Source organism: Xiphophorus maculatus, chromosome 22 (genome assembly GCF_002775205.1).
Source record: "Xiphophorus maculatus strain JP 163 A chromosome 22, X_maculatus-5.0-male, whole genome shotgun sequence".
NCBI lineage: Eukaryota > Metazoa > Chordata > Actinopteri > Cyprinodontiformes > Poeciliidae > Xiphophorus > Xiphophorus maculatus.
Window position 1 is genome coordinate 23,609,465 of NC_036464.1, and position 23,117 is coordinate 23,632,581.

General features: G+C 39.6%; 1 protein-coding gene across 5 annotated transcripts in view; it reads left to right on the forward strand.

Moving 5' to 3' along the window:
- wdpcp (WD repeat containing planar cell polarity effector) overlaps nt 1-23,117 on the forward strand; it is a 95,959-nt gene that overhangs the window by 42,911 nt on the left and 29,931 nt on the right. For all 5 annotated transcript variants that reach the window (XM_023327072.1, XM_014471588.2, XM_023327074.1 and 2 more), the window contains 3 exons: nt 1,641-1,777; nt 6,109-6,300; nt 19,303-19,894. In XM_023327072.1, the coding sequence (XP_023182840.1) occupies nt 1,641-1,777; nt 6,109-6,300; nt 19,303-19,894 (921 nt within the window). The remainder of the gene's footprint in view (nt 1-1,640; nt 1,778-6,108; nt 6,301-19,302; nt 19,895-23,117) is intronic.

Genomic DNA, 23,117 nt, shown 5'->3' on the forward strand with positions numbered 1-23,117 from the left:
ATTTAATTGGTTTCATAAACAGATTAATTTGAAGGAGAGGGTAGGGTACGGAGGGGGGGCTTAATTGGTAATCAGCGTTTCCATGCAGCTCCAGAAAGAGTTGAACAGGATCAAGTGTGTTCTTCTACTATTTAAAAGTGTGTGTTTTACAAAAAACACAGAAAAAGTTGGAGAGGAAAGAGGAAAAAACGTATATAAAGGAAGCAGAAAAATAAATGTTGGACACTGAACACTAACTAAACAGTGTAAACGTATACACAATAATATTTATTAAAAAAGCAACAAAAAAAAAACAGGGATCAAATCTGACCTAGAAGAAAGCCATAAGAGGTCATGTGCTGCAGAAGCCCTACTCACATGAAACAAAAAAAAACTTTTTGGCCTATATTCTCAATACTTTGAGCCCAAACTAACACCACACTTAACCTCAAGTAGTCAGTGGTGGTGGCCACATCACGCTGTGGGTATTCTTCTATTCAGCAAGGACAGGGAAGCTTGTCAGAGTCGATAAATATAACTAAATTCAAGGCAGTCCTTGAAGAACACCTGTTCAAGTCCTTGAAGAACACCTGTTGGGGGCTGAAAAAGACTTTAGACTTGGACAGAGACTCACTTTAAAAATGGAAAGTGACTCTTAGATATTCAGTGACAACTACGATGTAACGATGTAGATCAAAGCATATTTAGGTGTTAGAATGCGCCAAGTCAAGTTCAAGTTTATTTGTGTGGCATATTTCAGCAACAAGGCAGTTCAAAGTGCTTTGCGCCATAAAGACATAATACAGTAACCAGTTATGAAATAAGCAATAAACATTACATTTTGTCAAAAGCCATCATCAAAATCACTTAGCAAATACACATCAAGTATATTGATTAATGTTCCAGTTGTTATTAATCAAAGGTAGTTATAAACATGTGGGATTTTAGCCTTCATTTAAAGGATCTCCGTGTTTTGGAGGTTTTGCAGTTTTCTGGACGTTTGTTCCAGATTTGTGGTGCATAGAAGCTGAATGCTGCTTCTCCATGCTTGGTTCTGGTTCTGGGCATGCAGAGCAAACCAGAGCCAGAAGACTTGAGAGGTCTGGAAGGTTTATACAACAACAAGTCTTTAATGTATGTTGATGCTAAACTGTTCTGTGATTTATAAAGTGTCAGAAGTCAATGTCCAGACCTAAATCCAATTGATAAACGTTGACGTAACTTTAAGATTTTACCCATTCTGATTGAAGTCAAGCTTAGCAGTGGAGAATTTGCAAATATTTCCGTCTTTAGAAGGAAACATATTAAAACTGTAATCCAAAAGACTTACAGCGGTAACTTTAGTGAAAAATGTTTCTACAAAGTATATTTGAAACAGGGTGTCAGGTTGCCATAGCAGCCACTACATTGTAATATTTTTGCACCTAAACAAAGCAAAAAGGACGAGTTGTAAATAGAAAGTTTTTAGATCTGGATGGATTATATCTGTTATTATTATTATCTTTTTTTAACCAATAAATATGGAAGTATATATTAATTCTCAGTAGCTAACTGTGCAAGGCGATCATATGGTTTCTGTAAGTGTCCTCTCTGCTGTGTAAAGCTGCTGTTGTCCTTTCAGTTTAGGGTAGTGATATTGAGTGTGGTGATGTCATTTCCAGCGGTGCTGAGCGATCGGCTGGTTCTGCTGTCCTTCCTGGAGCAGAGCCAGGTCGCCGGCATCTACCTGAACAAGAAGAGCCAGGATTCCCTGGAGCCTGGCAGGCGAACAGACAAACTCTCATCTTCTGAAATCAAGGTACAGAAGGCCGCATTGATGTGTGTGTATATGCGTGTATGTTTTCAGGTTGAATTTAGCGACCATAAAAGAGGAGGAGAAATCCAATGAGACAAAAAGTTGTTTTTGTTCTCTATCCCTGGCCAGTTTTTTTTTGTTGATTCTTCATTTCACCTGATTTCCAACACCCTAAAGTTTTCTTTTGGATCACTATCACATGAAATCGGGTCAGGTTTCCCACAAAATTAAGCACCTAAAAAATTCTCCAAACACAAACCTACAAATTGTTCTAAAAAGTTATAAGCATCTAGTCTCAAAAGTGGCAGTAGTTTAAATTTGGGTGCTGTAGGGTTAAACAAAAGACTCAATACATGATGTTTCATTTATATAAAGTAGAATTAGATGAACTAACAATCCATCTACCTATTTAAGAGTCGGGAGTTAGATACTCTTAGAATTAGTTGACTCAAAAATTTTCCTATTTTGTATTTCTGTGATTAATCTCAAACTTTCTGAATATCAAGTCAGCAGTTTTTGGAGATTGAAACTCAGAAATGTCCAATTTTCTTTCTAGAAAATTTCTGAGATTAATTTCAAAATTTTTTGTTTTGGCAGAAATTTACTTCCTCCTTTTTTTCCTGTTTTTTTTCTATGTACAATGGGCCTAAAATGCTACCTTATTAGTTACACTTTCAACTTCTAAAGAAAGAGTTAAATTGTTTCCTTACCCATTTAAAACCAAACATCTAAGAAAAAACTCTGGGTGTAAACTTAGTATGCAGTCACTCCTGCAAAAATGTCATTTTTAGACAGAACAACCAGTTTGAGACCAGATGCAGTTATTTATATATAATATAATATAATATAATATAATATAATATAATATAATATAATATAATATAATATAATATAATATAATATAATATAATATAATATAATATAATATAATATATAAATATCAGAATATTTATATTTTGATATACCTTCAACTCTCTCATGTTTGTATTTCATTCTAGTCTGGATTGACTTTAATAGATGCTGGTAATAGATCTGATCAAGAGCAGCCCTCTTCTTCCCTAAAAACAGTCTCCTCCCTCTGTAGCTCCTAACAGCTAAACCAGGCATTATCACATTACTGCCAGGCCCTTTTCGTCAAGGTGTGTGTGTGGGAGATGTGCGCGCGTTTCCACGACGGCGTGTGTGCGTCAATGCAATCGTTCTCGCCAAGCGTCTGTTTCCAGAAGCAGAGTCCTGATAAGGCGCCACCTTCATCACCAGCACCACTCCATTCTGCGCACCAGTGTCAACGCACATGCACACGCCTGCATGTAACCTGCAACATACACACATGTGAGTGCAGAAACACTCTTCATCCCCACCCTCCACCGACAAGCACACACACACACGCCCACGCACAAACACATTGCCCTGGTCCAGTGGGCTAAGCTGGAAAAGGGAGAGTAGGGGGGGCTAAACTAATCCGGCCCACAGAAAGTGGTTTTTGATTATTGCTGACCAGCAAACGCCAGCAGAAAAAAAAATAAAATTGAAGAGCAAGGAGATGGGTGGGGATGGAGGGGGGCATGAGGGTGGTACAGATAGAGTGTGTTATTAACCCAGTGATTTTTAGATATTTTTTTCCCCCCCTTCGTTTTCATTTCTAATCTGTCAGTGATCTCCTGTTCAGCTGTTCGGGGAAAAACTCTTTGTTCCCTTTATCATCACATGTTCTTCCATCATTCACAGGCATATTTTGTGTCCAAAGAAAATTCTGCCCCCCTCAGAGAGCAAGGAGGGCAGACATGGACCGTTGCATCTCAAATCTTCTCTACTCATACAAGGCAGCGCACCGATTCCTGCAAGTTCTTAGGCTTTTAACCCCTTTTCTGTGCTGATACATTCATTTGTAAAGAGATATTTTCATATTATTCCTTTTCCTGACAACATGCCTCTTTGGTGCCAGTTTAATGTGAACAGTAACATGTGTTTTTGTAAATATCCATTTATTATATATTCCAAAAATTAACTTTATCCGAGATCCCTTTTCTCCATGTTTGCTTTTTGTATTTTCTGGGGGGGGTTTCCAGCCATGTTCAAACTCCAGTCTTCCTTAATTTTTTTTTTAAAATACATTTTCATTACTCATTCTCACTCTTCATTACTCATGAAAAAACATAGTACCATCATGTGCTGCAAAAACACAAAATTTCACCATTGTCTAGTTTCTAGTGCAAATATCTTAGTACACTTGAAATAAGGCAAAGCTAACTAACTTTTCAGCAAGATATGGGAGCTTGTTTTAAGTTACGAATTTATTAACATTAATTTAAAAACGCAGTTCCACTAGCAGATTATTTAACTTGGGAAAAATGTCTTTTAGCCTGTGGAGCTAGAACCTTTTCCTCAATATTAAGAAATTATTTGCTTAAAACAAGGTCTTGTATCTTGCTGAAAAGTTTCTTGTATGTTAGTTTTGTCTTATTTCAAGTGTACTGACATTTGAACTAGAAACTAGAAAAAAAATACTTAGTAAGATGTTGTGTTTTTGCAGTGTGCAGAGTACCACCAGGTTGCTCTGACAACGCCACTCTTCGGTGTGGACGGTCTTACGGAGAGAAGATTCTAATTAGCAGTTTTCAGCATCAGTGAGGTGTTTTCGATTCAGTTCTGAGAGAAAAAATAAAGAAGTCATAAATAACAAAGTTATAGAATAGAGAAGAAACACTTTTCCAAATCAAATTATTTTCTGTATGAAACTTTTTCAACTAGCATTTATAGTGGGTAATATACTGTATGTATCATGTGTGTTAGAACAGAGTAACTAAAGTGTTTGCTTACTGTATCTTCTTGATTTGCAAAGGGCTCCGAATACAGAAAATAACATTATAACAACAAAGCTTGTGCATAAACAAGAAGTCTCACTGCAACATGAACTGCAGGTCTGTATCTGGTGTATTTTTGTCTGTTCTTCATTCAGTGAAGTTCCTTGCAGTGGGTAGAGTATCCGGAAATTTTACTCGAATAGCAACAGTTCATAACAGTATTACTCAAGTAAAAGTAAAAACCTCAAAACATTATTTTTCCATTGACGTACGTAGTTACTATTCATCTCCTGCACATTATTGTTGCTATAGCGCTGTACATAATATCTGTACTGCAAAGAATCGCTTCAACAACTGTAAAAATGAGTCAATCAGGTAAAGTGGCACGTATTCAAACTTTCAGTTCTAGTAAACCATTCAGTGGTGCTCATAGTTTAAAGTAAGGGGGAACATTTTAGCTTAAAAATATTCTGGTAAAATCCTCATGGCATAAATTATTTCATTGTAGAAAAAGCTGATGTTGATGGATGTAACTTTTTAAAATAAAGCCATGTTGTTGAGATGGTCTATCTTGTTGACAAACAGAAATCAACAAGGTCTACTTCAGTATTTCACTTATCATGGGTCATGTTTTCTTGGTAAAAAGTCACCGATAATATCTTATGTTATGGCAATTGTCTTTTGCGGAAAAAGACAAATTACCACATGTGGCAAGAAGTTGCCTCTGCTCCTGAAATAAAAGTATAAAAGAAACTTTTTATGATCTTCTTTTTCTTACATTTTAACTCCCAATCAGGATTGGCTAAAATTGGCTTTGACAAGTGAAAGTGTTACAAACACCAGTCATCTTCAGTTGTTCTCTTTTTTCCTACCTGTTTGCCACTTCCTAACAACTCTTCTGCAGCATGTTAGAGGTCGGGTTCATGTGTGTGTATGTGCATGTAAGCCATTCGTTCTGCTTCGTTCTGAATGTGATGATGAGGTCAAAGTGTAATTTCACCAGCTTTAAATCACCCGATGGTGTGTGTGTACATCTTTGAAAGCATTTTTTTAAACATCTTTTTGCTTCTGCTTGCAGTTACACATACATTTATCCACATACATACACAAACTTACATATGTGTGTCTTTTGTGAGTGTGTGTGCTCCTCCAGACGCTTCTCTCCCACCCCCCTTAAGCGCCACGAGAGCTCATTACTGTGCGTCTCTTTGTTGTGGCCCGTAGAGCGTGGCGGACCTTCCTAAAAAATATGCACATCGCTAAAACAACAAGCCCACGCAGACATTAATAATGGAAGATAAAACACAACCTCAGACATCAACAAAAACAGAACGGGGGAAGGACAAGAGAGGCATCGGGGTCTGCAGCGGTGGAGGTGTCCACGCCCCGAGGTGTCCAAACAGCAGACCAGGAACGCAAATCCAAATGGATTAATAACTAACGACTTCCCCTGAAGATTTGTTTTGATTCTGCGGGCTTCTTGACCCCTTCTCAGTGCACGTGTGTATGTGTGTGTGCTCTTGCTTCTAGGTGATGTGTGTGGAGGTGGGCGGGCCGGGTGGAGGACTTCGCAGGCGCGTAGCTCTCAGCCGTCTCCAGGATGTGGCGCTCTGCTGGTGGACGCTGGACGAGCTCAGCGAGGGGATGTGGCCGTGGACTCCCGCAGACACGCACAAAAACAATCTGTTCCTGATAAGCTGTTCACCTACTGAAGGACTCAAGGTGCATGCACACCCCCGGTCACCCCCCCCACACACACACACATACACGCCCTGTATGTATCTATCATTTCAAACAAGAGAACCAGACAAGGCTTCTCAGTAGGACTGAATCGATTAATCGGATTCATCATGATGAGTCAATTATTGAAATAATTGTCAACTATTTAAGTAATCGATTAGTTGTTAATTGCAGTACACTGGCTTAGAAAAAGACCATTTGCTGAAGGAACAACATGGTCAGGACTGTAATTAAGACAGAACTGTCTGAAAAATATAAACAATTTGCATTTAAGATAAAAAAAAAACTATATGCTGTATGTACTCCCAAAATTTCTCAAAGTAGTAGAAGTTGCTTAAGTTTATGAACAAAAGGCAACTTGTATATATATTTTTTTATGTATCAAAATAAAAAAAAGAGCCACTGTAGGTTGCAGACACCTGGAGTAGATTAATAAGACGTTCATAGACATGTGGACCAAAAAAGCGAACTCTGGTCCACTTCCAAACAGTGTTGTATAAAGTACTGAAATCTCAGAGTCAAGTAAAAGTATAAGTACCTCTCCAAAATATGACTTTGGTAAAAGTCGAAGTCACTGACTGAAATGTTACTTGAGTTAAAGTCTTAAAGTATTTGAAACGTCTTGTACTTAAGTATGGAAATTGCTGTAAAAATGGATATACTCAAGTAATGTAATGAAAAGTACAAGTAAAAAGTAAAACAAGGCAAATGCAGCTTGAATGACATTTTTTATATTTTGGTAAACTTGTCAAATACACTTACAATAATGTACACAACCAAGTGCAGGCAAAATTAAACCTGCTAATAGATATACCTGCAGGCATCATTTAGTTAAGAAAATTAGGTGCTTTACCTATAGCACAAGGTTAACTTAACCTGCTTTACAACTGAACCAGCTTCTTAGTATACCCCCCAGGACAGAAAATACAAAGTTTTTGTAAGCCTTAAGTTTTCCCTTCAAGTAAGGTCAGTGCTGAAAATGAGAAAAATAAATAGTACAAAAAATGCGGCCAACATGAAGAAAAAGAGCTGTTACGATTACTCTACTTCACAAATCAGTGAATCAGTCAATGCTACAGTCAGTAGGTGGTGCACACAACTGGTCATTATGCAAAAGAAAAAAAGAATTGGGAGGGAAATGCAGCTTATTGGCATCTGTAAACCTGGTTTTGAACTTGCATGTCTTTCCTATATTCGTGAAATTTAGTCTAAATTGCTATCGCTATGGCTTCTGTCCCCTCTTGAACAGAGGAGTCTAGGTAGCCTGCTACAGTCAACATTAAGCCTAAGCTAAATACACCACGTTTGGAACTGAAACAATGCCAAACAAAGTTCCTTTATACAGGCAACGTTATGCTCAAGATTTCACAATAGTGCCTAGTGACCAAGCTATAGTTACTGAAACAGGAGGATTATAACCATTTCATAAGACGTTACCTCGATGTGTTTCTTCCAGTTGGACGTGGAGTTTTTGTAAGATAGAATTTCCACATCTTCGCGCAGGAATAACATAAACTGCATGCGGTACGACGAATCTTTAACATCCACGAAAGAGTGTATTGTGTTTAAATAAGGCCATGGGCTCTCATCACCAGCTGGTGGTTCCCCTGGAGCCGTGTCCGACGTAGTTGCAGTCGTTGTGGTCTCCATCTCCTCCTCCATGTGGCTGCTGCTGATTGCAAGACTTGCTTTGTGTTTAATGGGAGAAGCGAAACAGGTGTATCCTATTGGTGGTGATGAACAAGCCCAGGCAAGCAGGCTACGGACTTTGTTCGGTAGCCTGCTTGCTACTTGCTAATCAGTAGGTGGGGTCAAAACACTTGCGTTTCTCTCTCTCGCTTTTTTGTAACGAGTAACTAAACCACACATTGAAAATGTATCGGAGTAAAAGTACGCAATTAAGTTCGGAAATATAGTGAAGTAAAAGTGAAAGTTATCAAAAATTTTCATACTCGAGGAAAGTATGAAGTACTCCAAAATATACTTAAGTAAAGTAGTGAAGTGTTTTTACTTCGTTACTATACAACACTGCTTCCAAACCTAGGTCAGATGCATATGCGAACTGACTGGAGACCGCTCCTAAAGCAGGAAGCAGACTGTAGCGCAGGGCATTATGGGTAAATACAACCAAAGCAAACACGAGAGTCTAGCACTAGTGGGAGAAATGATTTGTGGTCTTTTACCAATAAAAAAGAGAAATCCTACAACTTCTGAAATGTGACATCACTCCATTTTTGTTTACATTTTGTGAAGAAGGAAGTGGCATTCAGTGTCTTCTTTAGAGCTTTCCATGTTGTTTCTTTCAGTGGTTCTTAGTGCAGTGCCCCACGTGTGTGTGGGTGGGGGGGACAGGTGTTTCAAAGGATTTGGTTGCTGTGACGCAGAGGAATGTGAAAGCAAATCGCACCAACTGAAAATGTAACAAATATTGGAACATTGGTCCCAAATTGAACCGATTCTACTGGACTATGAGATGGAAAAACACCCTAAAAGTCGTAAACACTGGGGTAAAAAGTTGAACAATTACAATGTCAAGGTACGTAATTGTTATAGCATTCACCTGTTTGCTTGACATTTTGTGTGTAGTTATTGATGACTTCATGAAGACGAGGTTGATCATTTTCTTAAGTTTAGCTTTTTGTGTCCTCACCGTTGATTATCGTCTCACAGCATATTGAGCATAAGTTATTTTGAACTCAAGTGTTTTTGGTAAATGTTAAAAACACCAGACACAGTCAAAGCTATGAGACAACAAGCCTTAAAAAAGCTTGAAACTGCAAAGTGGATGATAAAAGTTCTTAAATCAGAGGGTTTTTGATGCTTTTATTGCATTAATAACTACAGTTACATACATTTCCTCCAGACTCTGCACTGCAAAGACAATAAAAGCTGCAGATTTGAGCCGAGACTCGTGTCGTCACGGATTGGGGATTGGAAGCGGTGTGTTAGTCACCTTAAGGGTGGTACGTCCGTTGCACCTCTGTGCATCACCATGTGAAATAAAAAAAAAAGAATGCCTACACGTTCCCCGGTTTCCTCACACACGCACATTGGCTGGCCTGTGGCAAAACCGTATCCATGATGATGGATCAGGTCGGGATTGGCCTTGTGCCGAAATCACATGAAAGATCCCGCGTTAACTCCGCTGCTCCCTGGTTAAGCAGATGCTAAATATTCACCAGAGCAGCAAGAGGGAAAGAGGGGTGGAGGGATCTGCATTAGCAACTGGATGCAGGACAAATAAATTCATGCAGGAGAGACCGAGGGAAGGTGTAGGAGGGAAAGGGGGCGCATGAATATGAAATAATCAAAGCAGATGTTGTTTGCTGCTTGATGTTTTTTTGGGGGGGGGAAGGCGCTCTACATTTATCAACCTCCTTCACCAAGTTTTAAGTCCTCTCCGTCTTCCTCCGACATCCCCCCACCATCCTCCTCCTTTCCTTTCCCTTCCATCCTCGTCGCCTCAAGAACATTAAAGTCTGCGGCATCGCGTTCTAATGAAAGCGTTTGTTGTCATTTTTCAGATGCGCGGTGTGAAATTAAGCGAGCAGTTTATGTAAGAGCCGTGGCAGGAATCAAACGGCGGGAGACGCCAGCTACTTCAATCACTTCAAGCTCATATATATGTTCCTTTTGTTCAGTTCACTATCTGCAAGCGCTAAGCCAATTTTCTAGCCGGTCTCTCGGCATTTACAAAAGTCAGATTTTTTCTTCTTTTTTTTTTTTTCTCTTTCGTATGTGGTCTTAATTCGTAAACCCCCCTCCACCTCCACTCCATCACACAAACTCCCCATGCTGATAAATGGAGCCAAAAGCACAGAGTAAGGAGAGGTGAAAAGGAAAACATACAGTTTAATGCATGCGGTTAGCATTTTTAATGATTCTCTTTTCACCCTTCCCTCCATCATTTTTGTAAACAAATAAGCTTGGACAAAACATTTCCAGGAATTTCATGATTTAAGGGCTTTCTAAACAAAACAAACACATATTTTATATCTTCAGTTTTTTCCCTGTTTGTGACGTTGTTTTATCTGTGTTTGCATCATGTTTTCTGCACGTACCTACTCCTGCCATAAAATGAACAGAACGCAGAACTTTTTTATTATTTTAATTTGGTTTATTTCAGAATCCAATGAAGACAGACAGACAGACAGCAAAATCAGTTGATGTCGCTGTTCTCCCGTCCGTTGTTGCCGTATTTAGAAAAACTGTAATGGAAACACTATTTTCTTGCCACACCATTTTGTATACAGCAGCAACGCACCCATTTGTAGGAACTGGCCTCCTTGAACAATGTGCAGCTGGATTCACCAGGGCTCTCACAGCATGACAACTCATAGAAAGTTGTGTTATTCCAACCTGTTGAATCCACAACTCTTCTGTAAAATTACTGACTACAATCTCCCCAAAACGCCGGCGTTGTCGCTCCAACGCCTGAGTAAAACACCCTCCTCTCCTCTGATGGCTGACAGATGATGAGCACTACTTGCTGAAATCTGAACATATCTCGCATTTATGATGCTTTTATGACTTATTGCATAAACAACCTTATTCACGATCAATTGCATTTCTTATTTAATGGAAATTATGTCATTTCAAAATTGTGCATTTTGGACATTAGGCTAATATCAAAAAAATTTTGAACACATTTGTAATGGAAATAGAGACATCTACTGACATAGCAGTCATGGTTTTAGACTGCGGTAGAAAGCCGGAGTACCTGGGATGTGAGTATTCTGCAAATATTGATGTGAGTTTTGTACTTCTCCTGGAAAAGAAGGGAAATAAAGCAAAACAAAATGCAGAGATGCATCAAAGCTTTTTGTACAGATAGATAGTTAAAGGTTTTTTTGGATAGATTTTAGCCTATTTTGATTTCTCTTTTAGATCCACAAAGAATCAATAAGAACAGCTTGTAAAGTGTTTTATCCTGCTGTGAACTGTGAACACAGCCAACGTTATGTTGGGCTTTGATATTTAAAATTAACAAAATTATGGAGGTGAAATTTTATCCTACCTTAATGTCCTATGTTGGTGATTTGCGAGGAACAGTAGTTCCTCCAGTGCTCCAGTATGTTCTGGAGCAGTGAATGCTGAGTGGGAAAAAAAAACTTCAAATGAAATGTTTATAAATGAAAATCGGATCTTTAGAGAAGGAGCATATGCATCATTGTAGATCCGAAATGTCTCCATAAATATTCAGGATGATTGCTTTCTATTTTCTTGGATTATAATGTTTAATCTATTGACAGTAACAGTAGCATTATTTTATCTTTAAGGATAGTTTCTGTATTTAGCCAACTTTAATGAATGGATTCAGGAGTTTGCTTTTCAGTCAAAGTTGTTCATATTTGTGGTCCTGTTTGTATAAAATGAAAAATGAAAGCAAAGACGTTGTTAATAACAGACAAGTACTTTATGTACTACGAACTACTTTCCATTTGAATTTTGACGATCCAATTGTTCCACAAAATCACAGCAAATGGTCCTCATGTCGCACTCTGGCAATGTAGATCATTGCCATAACTATGAGATTTCCAAATCCAGCACTTGCCATGGTGTAGCACTGAGGCTTAAAAGGATAAAATAAGGCAACTTTTTCTGTTCAGCCATTCTGAACAAAACAGTTCAGAAAAGTTGCCAAACTTGAACATGTCAACGAAAATATACAGTAGCTTCCTTTTGAATATCTTCTTTTTATTCTGACTTCATTTTGCTGAAAATAGTAAACTTTGAATCTTCAAGGCATCCACACTAAAGAGTGTTGTGGTTATTATGACCGGATAGTTTTGGTATGGTGTGTTCACGGACCACAGAAAATGTCAGGGTTTTTTTTTCAAACCCTGAATTGTTTAATTTTTCAGTACATCTCTTAACATGCAGAGGAGATAAAATCTGAATTAAAAAAACACCTTTTCTGTTGTTTTGAAGACGCTGCTCCATTCCTTAGAGTTCAGTTCACGTTTTAGTGTTAAACTACGTACAAAACCCACATTTTTACCTGTTTCAATCCTGTTGATAATGTATTTTGAAACTAAAATGATTAACTTTAAAATAAAATTTAAAAACAGGATATAGAAATTGAAGTTCAGCAAGTCCTTTGGTAAGTAAATTTTGTCAAGTATGAAATCGAAGATGCAGAATAATGAGTCAGAATATGCTACAGTTTTGGATCTCCTAATGCTCATAGGTAGCAGCTGCTAGAGAGAAGGTGTGGGGAATATTGTTTTTTTCTGTACTTCTGCTGTTCCAATGCATTTTCTCACATTGCTACCCCATCTCCAACCCTCTTTCCATATGCCCAAAACTTCCCTGTCCCACCCTGTGCCCCCCACCTCTCTCCGCTCTCAACAAACCCTCATCCCTCCGGTCTCCTCCAAGTCCCTCCGTCTCTCTCCGCGCGTCTCTCCCCGTCTTTCTCTGCTCCGTGAGCTGGAAAATTGGCTTCAAAAGGCCACTGCTGTGAACAAGGGCCAGCCACACAGTTGGGCCCGTCCGCTTTATCTTTCACGCCACGGAGGGGGAGAAAGGGTGCCGGCGAGAAGGAGGGAGGAAGAATAGAGAAGAATAGTTTTGACCAGTCACTGAAACCAATAACCAGGAGAAAGCTACTTACTAGAGGTCTCTCTCTGCCTCTCTGTCTCCTTCTCCTCTCGTCTCCGCTCTCTTTGCATCTCTTCTCGCCGTGCCTTTCTCCGTTTCTTCCTTTCTCTTGCGCTTTGCCCCCCAATTCTTTTTTATTTCCTCTTTCTTATCGTCTTTTGTGTACGTTTCCCTCTGTCTTCAATATTTTTTGTCCTTTTCTGACCTTAATCCTCCTTTTTCTACATTATACGCTTAGAATTATTTGATACGTTTCACATTCTCATTTTCAGCTAGAAGCTCAGGAGAGTTCACTGGCTGACAGAGCTTTAGCTGTGTGTATGCTTGTAATCTACTATGTAAATTGTAAAGAGAATATATGAAGAAGGTTTAATGCTTCCAGAGCTGATTTGTTTTTTTATTACCATAGTGCTAAAGAGTGCTATGCTGAAGTCATCTAACCCTTTGCAGTTTTTTTTATTTTGCGAAATAACACCACAAACATCTCAATTTATTCAGATTTGGTTTGGTAGCCAAAGACATAGTAGCAGAGAATTGTAGAAAGAAAACTATTTTTACCACAAAAAAAATGTTGAAAAGTGTAGCTTTTGAAACATTTACTCTGCTACTCCTAAACAAAAGCCAGTGCTATCATATGTAAAGTCACAAAATGTGGAAAACGTTATAGAGTTGTGAATAATTTTGCAAAGGCCTGTATAGTTTTTATTATTACTTAGAAACTATGGAGTACTCATTACTTTTACAAATTTAGAGCACACTTAGAAAGTCCAGAGAAAACTTATATTTATCTAGCAACTCAGAACAGGGATTAGAACTTGGAAAACAGAAAAACTACCTTAGCAACTGCTTTTTAGACTCCCGTTCTTCCAACCCAGAAAAGAAATTAGACCAGAGGATACTTACTTATACTTATCTACCAACCCTGAGTAGGAGTATTTACTTTGGATCAACATTATTAGCTTTTTCTTCTTTTGCTCTTTCCTTTGGTTTGTTATTTTGTTTGTATTTTCTTTTAAATCCTGTAAAGCACTTTGTATTGCCTTGTTGCTGAAAATGTGCTATATAAATAAAATTACCTTTACCTTTATATCACTTTATATCTGTGGATTATTAATCATACAGACACGACTGGTTGTAGACTAAAATATTTACAGTAAGTAAGCTCATGTATCTCCTTAAAGCCTAAGAAGCTGTGAAATATTTTCTTTTTTCGTTGAAAAAAAAAAACAAAGGCTGGGATCATTTACAAACTACAAGTAACTACTGTTACTACTGTTACTAGTAACTACTGCACGTAACTACAGTAGTTACTTAGCACACTCTTAGGTGTGCTAAGAGTGACCTGGTCCCCTCCAAAGGTCATCAGGACCGCTCCAGTCTAAAATTGGGGATATTTAACATATTTGATTGTCTTGACTGAGAAAAAAACGAGAACACAGCCTGTTGAATGTGACAGGTAGCCAGTCAGAAAGTGAGGTGAAACATGGAAGGGAATCCAAAATACACAAGGCAAAACAACTGTCATGGCACACCAGAAAGTCTGGTGGATGTCAGAGACATCTTTTGCTATTTTACTCTGAATTAACTATAGTCCACAAACTATCGCCGTTGCTTCTTCCCAGTCGGCCGTGTTCGTTCACTCTGAACTCCCATTTGGTCTCGAGAGGTTTTGCGAGATTTTCTGTCTGACGTTTGAATGTTGGTGAGTGAAATTGGCTTGTGCGTGGTGTGTTGCTCCTGCTGTGACTCGACACCACAAACTGTTTTACCAACATTTTTTATCATCATGTATGTGGTCACTCAGGTTTTGAAAATCAGACGACAATTTTAAAATCTTGCGGTGAGAACCAAGCATTAGTGGGACTGAAATAGGTCCCACTAATGGGAAAGCTGACTGTGACAGCTTTCTGTTAGACTCAGTCAATGGGTCCTTTCCTGTAGTGTGCTTGCATGCTTGTTTATTCAATGCATATGTCGCTTTATCCCCACAGCAATGTAGCTCTCACAGGGATAGACCACCTTTTACCGGAATCGAGCCCCTCTTACCTGATGCCTCAAATAAACATACACATTGACACACAGCATTCACCCCCTGCGGAGCAGCAGGAGCTTGCTCTATGGGGATTATAGAGAAGGGAGGAAAAAAAGCTTTCGGGAGGACAGTCATCTGCTTCTTTCCTGCTGTAGACCATGGGCAAGGGGAAGCAGGCAGGGGGAAAAAAAGCTTTCCTCCTTCTAAGTCTCTTTTTGGCAATGCCTGCCAAAAAACTGGGCCGAGCAGCTTTGCAAAAGGAAAGGAAGGCAGGCAGGCAGCCGATCCCTCTTTCTGTCTACACGGCAAAAAGAAATGAGCTCATTTAGCCAAAGCTGCCACGGTCAATGCAAGGCTCTGATAGAGGCTTTGGTAAGGTGAAATCCCTTATAAAAGGCTCTGTTAGTGACTGTTGGACTGCTGTTTATCGCAGGCTGTTGTCTCCTCCTGCGGTTTCTGGTTCAAGGTGGGTGTTTCATCAAAAACCGTGACATGGACTGTCTTCTGAGCTGTCAGTTTCCTTAGCAGGGTTTTTGTGCCTGCAACCTGGTTGTAGTCCAGAGACAAATAATCGTCATTCTGGATTTTCATCTTTGGCCAAAGACTCTGAGGTTTCCTTGTATATCACACGAAGCAGGTTTTATTTCGCTGTCATGTTCTAATGCTGAGCTCCTGGCTCCTTGCAGAGGTAAACAGTGGTGGTTGTTTATCACTTTGTGCCAAGCCGTGCCATGCCCAGGGAGAAGATGTTGTTGACCTTGAGTTAAAATAGAGCTCTTATCATTAGCTGTCTTGATTGACAGCAGGGTGTTTATGAGCAGTGTGGAAGACCTTGTTTTTGCTTAATCTCTTGGGGTTTAGAGCTGCTTCCAATAGGTGACTTGGTTCTATCTGTCATGCTCTCTCTTTCCTTTGGTCTTCTTCCTTTTTTGTTCAAAAACTGTAAATTTAGTAATTTAGTAAATTTAGTAATAACATTATTCCATATAAATATAGAACTATACTATAACATATAACGTATGTTACTATACTATACTATACACGATATGGAAATGTCTGTATTGATTGCCTTGTCATGCTGACATGCACTTCAAAAGATTAGTTTGGGGAATAATTAGTTGCAAACTATGGCTCACATTTACTGGAGTTACACCATATATGGTGTATGGTGTATAAAAGTGTATACAATCTTTTATACACTTAAAGATTGTGTGTGAAAGGCACAATCTTTTCTTTACACAGTCTGACATTATATTAGACTAAGCTTTTCCTGTCTTAGGCTGTTTTTATACCTCATAGTCCAGTAGACTCCGTTTGATTAGGGACCAAAGTTCCAACAAGTATTTTATTTTCAGCTGGTGTGGGTTAGTTTGACACTAACCGGATTTGGTTAGTGTCAAACTAACCAAATGAAGGAGGTGACACAAACACATCTGGAGAAGTTATAAGCACTACATTCTTCTTCACGAAATTTTTTCTTAAAAATGTTGTGATGCCAAATTTTAGCAGTTGTAGGATTTCTCTTTTGTCTTTGGTAAAAGACCTCAAGCCATTTCTCCTGCTAGCGCTAGACTCTTGCGTTTGTTTTCATTGAATTTACCCAGTATGCCCTGCTCCATAATCCACTTAAAGCTTTTGGAGAAGCCTTGGTGTTCACATATGCATTTGACCTAAACATTGATGTGACTAGAAACCTAGTTCACTTTTTTGGTCCTCGTCAGAGTTCGATTACTCATTCACACCTCCCCAAGCGAACTGGACTTTCTAGCAAATTAACTGGAATAACTGAAACTTTGTGTGACCCTTAAACCCCACATAATCTGACTGTGTGACACCAGTTTTGTCTGAGAACTTTCTGATAACCAAATTGTTGCTTGATTAAAGTATGTTTATGATTAACTATCTTTGGCCAGGTTCAGAAGTGCAATTCTGCCTCTCTACATCTTTTATAAACACTCAAAAGTAATCCTGGCTGGTTTCACCTCTAATCATTTTTTTTTTTTTTTTTTTATTAAATTTTGCATACATAAATTTTCCATACATGAACATACCTAAATTAACATAACAGATCAAATCCCCACCCATCCCTTACCCCCACAAACGGCACATCATAAAACACTTACACCGTCAAGACAACATGGCAAAAACATCACAAATTGATCCAAACCTTTCCACAAGCGTATAAAAAAAAGAAAAAAAAAAGGACAGTTAAACAGGGTATTAAGCAGTGACAGGTCTGAAATAGACACTTTTTCATTGAAGGAATTTTAGTACAGGGTCCCATATTTTCTCAAACACACTGACTTTATCTTCGTTGTGATATCTCAGTCTTTCCAGATGCAGAGTATTTGCTAGTTCTCCCAACCACAAATCAAATGTGGGCACGAAGTCCTTTTTCCAAAATCTCAAAATCAACCTTTTAGCAATCACCGTACCAAACAAAACCGTCATTTTCTCATTTTTAGTGGCTGGTCGCAAAGCACTGGAGACCCCGATGATGGCAATAAGAGGTTCTGGATCCCATTTTTTCCCAAAAGCTGTTGAAAAAAAATTAAAAATTTTCTTCCAGAATGAGTGAAGCTGAACACATGACCAGAAGGAGTGTGTCAAGTTACCAATAGCAGTCCGACAACGATTACAAATTGGAGACACACTAGTAAAGAAAGTGCTCAGCTTCTCCCTCGAATAATGGAGCCTATGTATAGTTTTGAACTGTATGAGATTGTGTCTGGCGTTGACAGAACATTCTTGTATACTTTTCAAACCCTCCTCCCACAGTTCTTCAGATAGCTGTTGCCCTAACTCATCCTCCCATGCCTTCTTAATCCCGGTTGTATCTACACGCATACCATTAAAGATCCTATAAAAGTGTGACACTGCCCCCCGATTGACAGGATCAAATTTATTTATTTCTTCCAGGGTATCATGTTTCATTAAAGTTCCACCATCCAATACATTTTTCCTAACATAGTCCCGAACCTGCAGATAACGGAAAAAACTTGATGGAGGAAGATTATGCTCGGAACATAACTGTGCAAAAGATGCAAAAGTTCCACTAATATATAGGTCACCAATCACACTGATGCCCTTCATTCTCCACGCCCGAAAGACGGCGTCACTGAGACCTGGTGCAAAGGAGTGATTTTCACAGATCGGAGTGTCAAAGTAAACCTCTGGAGCTTTTATAAATGTTTGTATCTGTTTCCAGATTCTGATAGTATTGCCAATGACAAAACTATTGGTATAGAGTGTTTTACTGACTTTAATGGGGCTGTTAAGGAGGGCGGTTAGAGACGAATTACAACAGTGCAGACGCTCTAAAGATAACCAGGTAGGACAAGTCACATCAGATGAGAGTGTGCCCTTCCTCCACCATGCCAGGATGTATAAATGGCAAGCCCAGTAATAATGCTTGAAGTCTGGTAGGGAGAACCCACCCTCCATTCCTGATTTACATAAGTGTTTTTTTGAAATTCTGACTCTTTTATAGCCCCAAATAAAAGGAATAATAATAGAATCTAATTGTCTGAAGTAGGATACATCAATAAAACATGGGACAGATTGAAATAAATGAAGAAATCGAGGTAACACCACCATTTTAATGGCGTTGATCCTCCCGGCCATAGATAGTGGGAGAGTTTTCCAGAAATCGATATTCTGCTTGAGTTGAAGAATTTTACTCTGCCAGTTCAGCCGTAAAAGATGTTCTGGTTTTTTTGTTACCAACACACCCAAATATGTAAAGGAATCATAAGCTATCTTAAATGATGTGGACCTCAAATATGCCAAATCAGCCTCTGTGGTAAGCGGCATTAGTTCACTTTTGTCCCAGTTAATAGAAAATCCAGAGAAACTGCCGAAACTGTTGATCATCTTCAAAAGAGGAGACAGCGATTTCCGTGGGTTAGAGACATACAAAAGTATATCGTCAGCATACAGCGAAATATGATGCTTACAATTAAACATCTCAATAGGGAAAATTAAGGGGTTCTGCCTAATGCTAGCGGCCAGAGGTTCAATAATGACTGAGAAGAGAAATGGGGAGAGGGGGCAGCCTTGACGTGTACCACGATGAATAGCAAAGGGACAGGAGATATTCTGATTAGTAATGACGGAAGCAGTTGGGTGTGAATAAATTATTTCAATCCATTCTGTAAACAGGGGTCCAAAACCAAATTACCTCTAATCATTTTGCCACGACATGTATGGTGTAACCCAGGTCTTTTAGGGGGTAAAAAAACGTTTTGACAGGAATGATGTCCGTAGAAGCAAAATATGGAGAGCTCAGAGTTGGATTGAGACTTTAAATGATCTGAATCAAATTCTGTTTCTTGTTTTTTAAACCACAGGTCCTTTGCTCTGTCCGGACGACAGGCAACCCCCTGGACTGCTGCTTCAGCCATCTTCAGCACTACCAGATGCTGACAGTGGAGTTACCCACAGGACCTCAAGGACTGTCCGCTGTTACCTGTGTGTATGAATGTGCACGAGGGCGCCTGCACCGCACATCCATCACTTCCATCCCTCTGCCATCACTTCCTCTCTCCTGCTCTCGTCACCCATGTGAGACCACTCTCCTCCTAGGCTTGAGGGACTCCTCCTTAGTGCTCTACGACCAGAGACGGGCGGTGTCGGTCTTGGCCTCCTGCCCTGTACCTCCCTCGTACATGGCCTGGCACCCTGCGGGGGCTGTTGCCATTATGGTGGGGGGACAGGAGGAAGTGATGTGCTTTGATGTGGGCTTGGCACCTTTAAACATGGCTCTGGTAGCAGAAGAAGCCGCTCCAGCAGCTACCTTGAGACTAACTCAGCACCTGAACTGCTCTGGAGGACTGGCTGGACTGCAGTGGGGAGCTGGTTTGGATGGTGGACCTGAGGGGACAGATACGCTGACTTTGGTCTTTAATGGAGGACCATTAGCTGCCTTGAAATTCAGACTAGGTAAGTAAACAAAAGATCTTTAGGGTGCATTCACAGCTGCCCTATTTAGTCCACTTTAATCCAACTCTAATTAATTTGCCTAGAAAATCCAGTTTGTTGGGGAGGTGTGAATGCGTAATGAAACGCTGATTCAGACCAATAAAAACCAACTCTAGTCCACAAACCCTAAAAACTAGGTCTTGATTGGGTTAAAGTGAACTCTGGTCCAGTTCCAATACATCGGAGAATGCCAAGTATTATCAGAAAGCGGGAAAGACATTTTGGATAAATACAATCAAAACAAACTCTTGAGTCTAGCTCAAGCACGAGAATTGTGGTCTCTTACAAAAGAGAAATCCTACAACCGCTAAAAACTGCCACCACTCAATTTTTGTGTACATTTTGTGAAGAAGGAAGTTGCATTCATATCTTCCTCAGACGTTTTTGTGTCATTTCCTTCAGTGGTTCTTGGTGCAGTGCCACCACAGATTAGGGGGAGGTGAACAGGTTTTTGGATCTTTTGACTGCGTAAAACAATCCAATCAACCATGATCAACCAGATCCTGTCCTCTTGAAAGTTTGCAACTATAATATCACCTGCTGCATTTGTACAGTAAATATCAGATCACTGACTGTCACCTCCGTTTGAACCAGGCGCCCTCTTCGCTTTGAGTCTTCCTGGTCTGTTGTGGATCTGAACCCACCTCCTCACTGCAGAAAGAAGTTAATTTGCCTGGGAGGTTAGCAGGAGTCACGCTCTCAGAGGTCATTCAATAATCGCCCTGGGGCACAAGCTCCCACGCCCCCCAGGTGCATTCTGGGATGCATTTTTCCGATAAATCGTTTACAGTGGCTGCACAGTCCCTCAGGGACCCTAGATAAAGTTTGCCAATCAAAGTTTTTTGCGCCACAGCCACCTATCCTTTTAACACACTCACTGTGGTTCCCATACACACTTTAGGCATCTTTAATTGTAACTTTAGAAAGAAGATGTCACAGTGGCACGGAGCAATGCTGAAGTTTGAAGGCAGGAGCGTTGAAGTGGGGGAGGAAGGTGGAGAACGTGTGTGCGTGTATCTGTGTGCGCGCACAAGGGGGAGGTGGGTCTTCCAACAATAGCTTACTCTCCTCTGATCACCTGCCAAGGTTTCTGATGAAGGAAGTCACTGCACGTCTTTTCTCTATGATAATTCCACCAACACACGCATGCAAGTGTGTGTATTTTTCTATTTCTGTGCTTCTTTGCACACACACACACACACACCCTCCAACCCGTTTGTTCGTTGCTTGTGCTCCCTTTCTGTATTGACTTGTTTCATGCAGCCCGCTACATGACAGAAGGAGCGAGTCGGAAAGGCGGCATGGAAGAAAGACTTGGCCATGCTCCAAGTTCTCCCTTTTTTTTCCCCCCCCTCTGGAGGCAGGCCTCCCTAGCACCACCCCCACACCCACCCCCCAGCCTGCACCACGTTATCTCATCTGGGCACACGTTGGCCGTTACTGGGCCTGCACCGATACACGGTGTAGGGAAGCCGACCACGAAATGTGCTGCACCAAAGGGAAAATAGTCGTTTCCCCCCTAAACCCCCCAGCACTGGAACGAAGTAAAACATTTCAGATGGGTAAAGGACATAATGATGCAACTCAGTGTTCACAGAGTGTGTAAAAAAAATGAGAAAGATCCCAAAGCTACATGAAAAAAATATATAATTTAACCGAAAATCAGCTCTAATGTACAAAATAATGCCTGATTCAAAATTTGAATGAGGCATCATACAGGCAGCATATCAGCTTTCATTCGACGACTGTAAAAAATTGTCTTTTTTTAGTTTTTGATATCCGTTCACACTTTCATTGTATAATTCGCATCGATGGATTAATTTCCCAAAATGCTCACAACTGATTTTGATCATAGTGATAATCCAACCTATGACCAAAGATAATATGTAGGCAGAGAAAACACACCTGAGAACGCAGGTGTTAGATTCCAACAGAAGAAGAAAATATCTGAGCGCAGACATACGTTTGATGGAGAGCCAAGCAAGCGAGGTTTTTCATTGGAGAATTTTTTGTGAGATCAGTAGCTGCTTTTCCATTACAAATAGATGCAAAACTTTGTCAATACTCTGTCTATGTCAAAAAAACACAAGTTTGCAACTGCGGTGTTTCTATTAAATATGAAACGCAAAGAGTGTTTCCATTGCAGTTTTGTGAAATACATTCATTTTGATGCAGAAGAAAAAAACTTTTTATCAAAAACCAGGAGTTTTTTTTAGCAACTAGCATGTTTCCATTAAGCAAATATATTTTCATGATTGCAATTTGTGCAGTTTTATGCTCAGTGGAAGCACTTGTAACACATCGCAGAGTGAAAATGATGAATCCTGTGTTGGAAGATAATTTCTCCTGTACAGGTATTAAAAATGTGTTTGTGTTACATTTTCCTACAGATATTCAACACAAAATTTATGTTGTGTTTTTTGTAAAGTTGACACATGTGCCCACTTTGTGGATTGATACGATTTCTTTATATTAATCTCTAAACTAAAATAACAGTGGAGTTGTTTAATAAGTTTTCCCCTTCTGCTTTTGTTTGGCCTTCCTTTGTTTCCATAGGTCAAACATGTTCTGAAGATGTAATTAACTTGCGAACAAGAGACTAAAATGTCGAAGACAGTTTTATAAGGGAAAATCTGTATCTCAGCACTATAGCTATGTTCAAAAAGCTCTTCTTTTCAGTAAAAAAGTTTTTTGTCTATGTCAGTAGTGTTGTTAGCCACCTGGTGCTATGACACTGGTATAACCCTGCTTATGATTACAAATCAAGATCAGAAGTAGACAGCTGTTTTCCTCATGGAAGAACCGAAATAAGAGGAGCAAAGGTTGGGCCTAAAACTAGCAAAACCTGTAGAAGATAGTTTTCCTGGAGAGTGCTATTGCCTGTAGAGACCATGAATGTTTTGAATGTTTTTCTCTTTGTCTTTTCACAAAATAGTTCCCGTTTTTCTATCAACCATATTTTGCCAGCAAATAACCCTTTCAAACCGACCACTTCCTGCTTTTTGACGCGTTAACCGTCATGGATGAATGGTTGAGTACAGCGTCGCTTTGACACATATCTGCTAATTTGGCTACATGACCCACTCGCTTGGATGCTAACAGATGTAACAATGGTAGGTGAACTTTGACCCCTTCAATTTAAGGAGTCCTGATTCAAGGTGACATGCACATCTCATGGTAAAAT